The 4,258-nt window shown below is 31.4% G+C and overlaps 2 protein-coding genes across 2 annotated transcripts in view; both read left to right on the top strand.

Moving 5' to 3' along the window:
• Nucleotides 1–506, top strand: LOC106792843 (cytochrome P450 4C1-like; the record flags this gene model as incomplete). The annotated part of the gene is given in 2 exon segments (XM_014759373.1): nt 1–169; nt 257–506. Coding segments are annotated over 2 exon segments (333 nt in total), but the record flags the coding sequence as incomplete, so codon positions are not given.
• Nucleotides 507–1,293: 787 nt separating this feature from the next.
• Nucleotides 1,294–4,258, top strand: part of LOC106792841 (nose resistant to fluoxetine protein 6-like) — a 12,150-nt gene continuing 9,185 nt past the window's right edge. The window contains exon 1 of the mRNA XM_014759372.1: nt 1,294–1,408. Within this exon, the coding sequence (XP_014614858.1) occupies nt 1,294–1,408 (115 nt within the window). The remainder of the gene's footprint in view (nt 1,409–4,258) is intronic.

Here is a 4,258-nt window from a genome sequence, read left to right as displayed (position 1 = left end):
AATCTTGTAATACCGAAAAACTGCACTGTAGTTTTTCCAATATTTACTATTCATCGAAAAGAAAAGTATTGGACAGAGCCTTTAARATTTAATCCTGACAGGTTTTTGCCTGGAAATTACAACCAAAAATGTTTCTTACCATTCAGTTCTGGGAAAAGAGGATGTATAGGTAAAAGCACATGATTAATTATTCTTGAAATAGTATTCTAATCAGTTGATCAACTAAGTACATTTTTATTGAATATCGCTTTTTCAGGAGAAAAATTCGCAATGATCGAAATGAAGGCAATTGCTGCAACTGTATTAAGAAAATTTGATGTTCGAATAGACGATCCAGTTTCAGTTGAAAATGTTAACCTAAAAATCGGCATAGCTTTGCAACCAGCGGAACCTATTTTTTTGAGATTTAACAAGCGATAATGTTTATACTATTTGTTGATACTATGTTCTTAATAAAGTAATTGTAGTAATTAAGTGTACAAACAAAAAATAAATTTTAAAAACTATACGCTTCCTTTTTCAATTAGGATATTGGTATTTGTATTCTTAACTACATAAGAATTAATATTACCATTTAAAAGAGGAAAATAAACACATTAGAAACAATTATGTATTTAAATAGAACAACTTTTAAATAGGAAAACACATTTTAGGGAAATATCTGACGAAGTAAATTGAGACACGAGCGGAGTACTTAATACGGAGTATTAAAATCAAAAACCTAGCGGAGAAATTAATAGAAATTAAGAAAGAGAAGGTCAACATACAAAATTTTATTTTGTAACACGTCTTAAAAATTGAGGAGCTGGACAAACAAAAAGTCAGCAATTGATTGACAAGAAAAACCAATAGAATACTTCATTATTTTGTTTAGAAATGAAAATATCGTATTTGTCTTTGCAATTATAATTATAACTAATTGAATAATTAATTAATAAAGTGAGCATTTATGGATTTTGATTGAGATTTTATAGAGCAATTAAGAGCACTTATTCATTTTTTTCTGCTGTTAAAGTTCCTGTTCATCGTTCCTACGGTAATATAATTGCAGTATAACGGTTCTTTTGACACGTTCCTTCAGTCAGACTAGAAATTTCTGCCGATATGTGAATTTTTTAAGTAATGTTTTAACTTTTTTTTTATAAATGTAATTTATGTGTTTAGCAAGAACTTAAAGGTCACAAAAATGTTATATTCTAAAAAGATTTAATAATATATTTTAATAGTAATTCACTTATAAATATTCGATAACGAATTCCCTTAGTAAAATGGTCAGAGGAAATTAGTCGAATAATGCAGCATCAATCGGAAAATTCCAAGATAGTGTCGCAGATTGATAGTAAAAAAATAAAAAACATGATGCACTACTATATGCATGATCGTTTGAAATTCCATGGAGAGAGAAATGGTGAGTCCTCTCAAAGTAGGCGTTACGGTAGGGAAAAGCGTGCCCTATTGGTCGTGAGCGTTCCTTATTCGTTGCATAGGAATAAATATGATTTCTTTCGAGGAAGAGAGAGAGAGAGAGAGAGAGAGAACTATGACTTAGGAGAGGGAAGCCGATGTTGCCCTTCATTGCTCAGGATGTTACCAGTTCTAAAGAATTTTAAAATATTTTCGCACGATTGACGATTTTAGTGTCTTATCATCAATATAAGATTCATATTCTGCAATTTCAAAAACCCTCAAATATTAACTTAGTAAAATATTGAACTACATCTACATTTTTTAGCCACGTTTTGGTGATTTAGGACCATTGTGTTCCGCTGGATGATGTATTGTGAGGACTGTTGATTCTCGTTTGATTGGCAAGCACAGGGCTTCTTAAACTATGGGTCGCGACTCCAAATGGGGTCGCGTAGCAAAATTCTGCGGTTGCGAGAGATTTTAATGTCAAATATTCATATATATACCATTTTATAACATCACTAGAATTGGCGGAATACAGTGGACTTGCAGCGTCTAGACACGTGCATTTGTTGAAGGTTTTGAGCTATCTCTACCGACAGCAGTAATATTTGTATGGGGTCGTCAAGAAACTCGCAATCATAAATGGGGTCATGAATGACAAAAGTTTAAGAAGCCCTGGGCTAGCACACTAAGCCCTCGTTCCCAGGGATAAGACCGGATATTCGGATTTATCATTCGAACTTTCCTCGTGTTATGATTTACACCGGTCGTTACTAAATTTTTTGTTGATATTGTGTCTGTGGATTTGGTTCTGATATGTTTCGAGATATGCTTTTAAGTATGCGTAAGACAACGAAGAAGAAAGAATGGCTGTGTTATCTGCAAAAACAATCAATTCTATCAATTAGGTTTCTAAGAATATCGTTAACGAATATGTTGAATATAGGCCAGTCAAAAAGAGGCAAATTTCCATTTTTTCATAAAAGGGTAAGAATTTTTGATATAATGGTAATTCGACGACGCTGAATCGAATGGTGCTAATTTTTTGGCAATCGGATGGCGTGATTACGAGAAAAAAGGTTAAAAGGGGTAAAAAATAACCGTATCTTAGAATCTAGGCATTTAATCGAAAAAAGTTTTAAACAAAAGTTGTAGAAAATTAAATATATATAAAAAATGTTATGAGGTTTATCTTCGGATTTGCAAAAATAAACGAGAAATATTTGTAAAACGTGATAGTTAGTGTGTGGGACAAGCCCCGTCTCTTCGTCGGTTTTTACACGCGAGCGGCCTATTGTGCGTTATCTTAGGGTCTCTCGGTCGTGAATGCGAATGCGAGTGAGAATAGAAATGGATATTTCTCTCTTTCTATTTTTTCATTCAATATCGAGAATTTATCGTTTTGACAATCGAGTGTTGAGCATTCTGTATATCTATATATATGTTACCGTCAAGGCGGGATATCAGGCATTACTAGTTAATCCTCGGCATTACTATGAATATGAATTGAAAATAAAATTTGTATTTAATATGCTCTTAGAATGATTTTTAATAAAATGCAGGTATAAAACATTTCATTTTAAACCCGCTCATCTTCCGACGCGATAAAGGACAAAGAATACTGATTTTCCGTTATTGGGACACACAGTCTGAACAACCCCCACAATGCTCGTTTTTGTGTATGTGTATGGGAGCGATTAGCGGTTGTTTTTGGGTTTTGGGGGGTGGGTCGTCGGTCCTGTGCTCGAGGATGTATTCTTTTCAACGTTGTTTAAATAGTAATTTTATATTCTATAGAATATCAAAGTATTATGTTCAATGCCTAGGAAAAATTGAAAGAATTTTTCAATTTCTGACTTCGTCTAAAGGCTCTTCATATTCATAGTAATGCCGAGGATTAACTAGTATTGCCTGATTTCCCGCTTTAACAGTAACATATCTATATATATATATATGGACCGTTTATTTTGAAAGTGGTGTAAGTCCATTTTCTGTTGTTTCGAGAAAATTGAAGGTTTGCGTATTGGTTAATTTAAAAATATTCATTAATTATATCAAGTTTGACAATGTTTCTATTAACTTATCGATATGTAATTTGATTAGGTTAATTAATTAAAATAATGGATATTAGGTTAATTTAAAAAGGATTTAGGTTAATTAATTAAAATAATGTATATTTACAGGCTGCAAATGGACTTACACCACTTTCAAAATTAGTCAATTGTTAAAATCGTTTAATTTCAATTTTGAAAAATCAAATATCACTTAAAATATATTTCATATTAATCCAATTTTGTTTACAAATAATAACAAGAAATAAAGTAGAAGTAGTATTTTTTATTTTGAACGTTAATTATATTGATAAATTTAACATTATTAGTAGTATTTATTTATGCTCTTCATGTGGCGGTGTTTTTAAATATTTATGAGGCATAAAAGGTATCCAGTGTAATAACAGCTCGATATTCTTATATTTTTCGTAAGAAATAGGCAAAGCACCGTGATACAAATGCGCCAGGCGATTTTTTCAAATTTTGTCTTGTGTTTCCGGACATGTAGGTGATAAATTTGAAGTCTTAAATTCTGAGTCTTTTATCAACATGTTATATAAAATAGTATATGGTGCACTTTTTCGAAACCTCATCCAACATATTTGCAACCAATTTCTTTTTTTTTATTATTGTTTCTTGTTATTTGTTTTTTGATTGCGTTCTGTAGGTTCTTCGTTCAAACGAAATTCTCTCGTTTCATTTCATGTAAAATGAATTTATTATGTTGTTTACATTGTTTTATAATATCATAATATTCCTCTGTGGTGTATACAGGAAATTCATTTCTATATTTTTTT

The sequence above is a fragment of the Polistes canadensis genome, unplaced genomic scaffold (genome assembly GCF_001313835.1).
Source record: "Polistes canadensis isolate GaletaPanama2010 unplaced genomic scaffold, ASM131383v1 scaffold_835, whole genome shotgun sequence".
In the NCBI taxonomy this organism is placed as follows: domain Eukaryota; kingdom Metazoa; phylum Arthropoda; class Insecta; order Hymenoptera; family Vespidae; genus Polistes; species Polistes canadensis.
The sequence above is the reverse complement of the archived record's forward strand: the minus strand, read 5'-3'. Positions and strand labels throughout refer to the sequence as shown.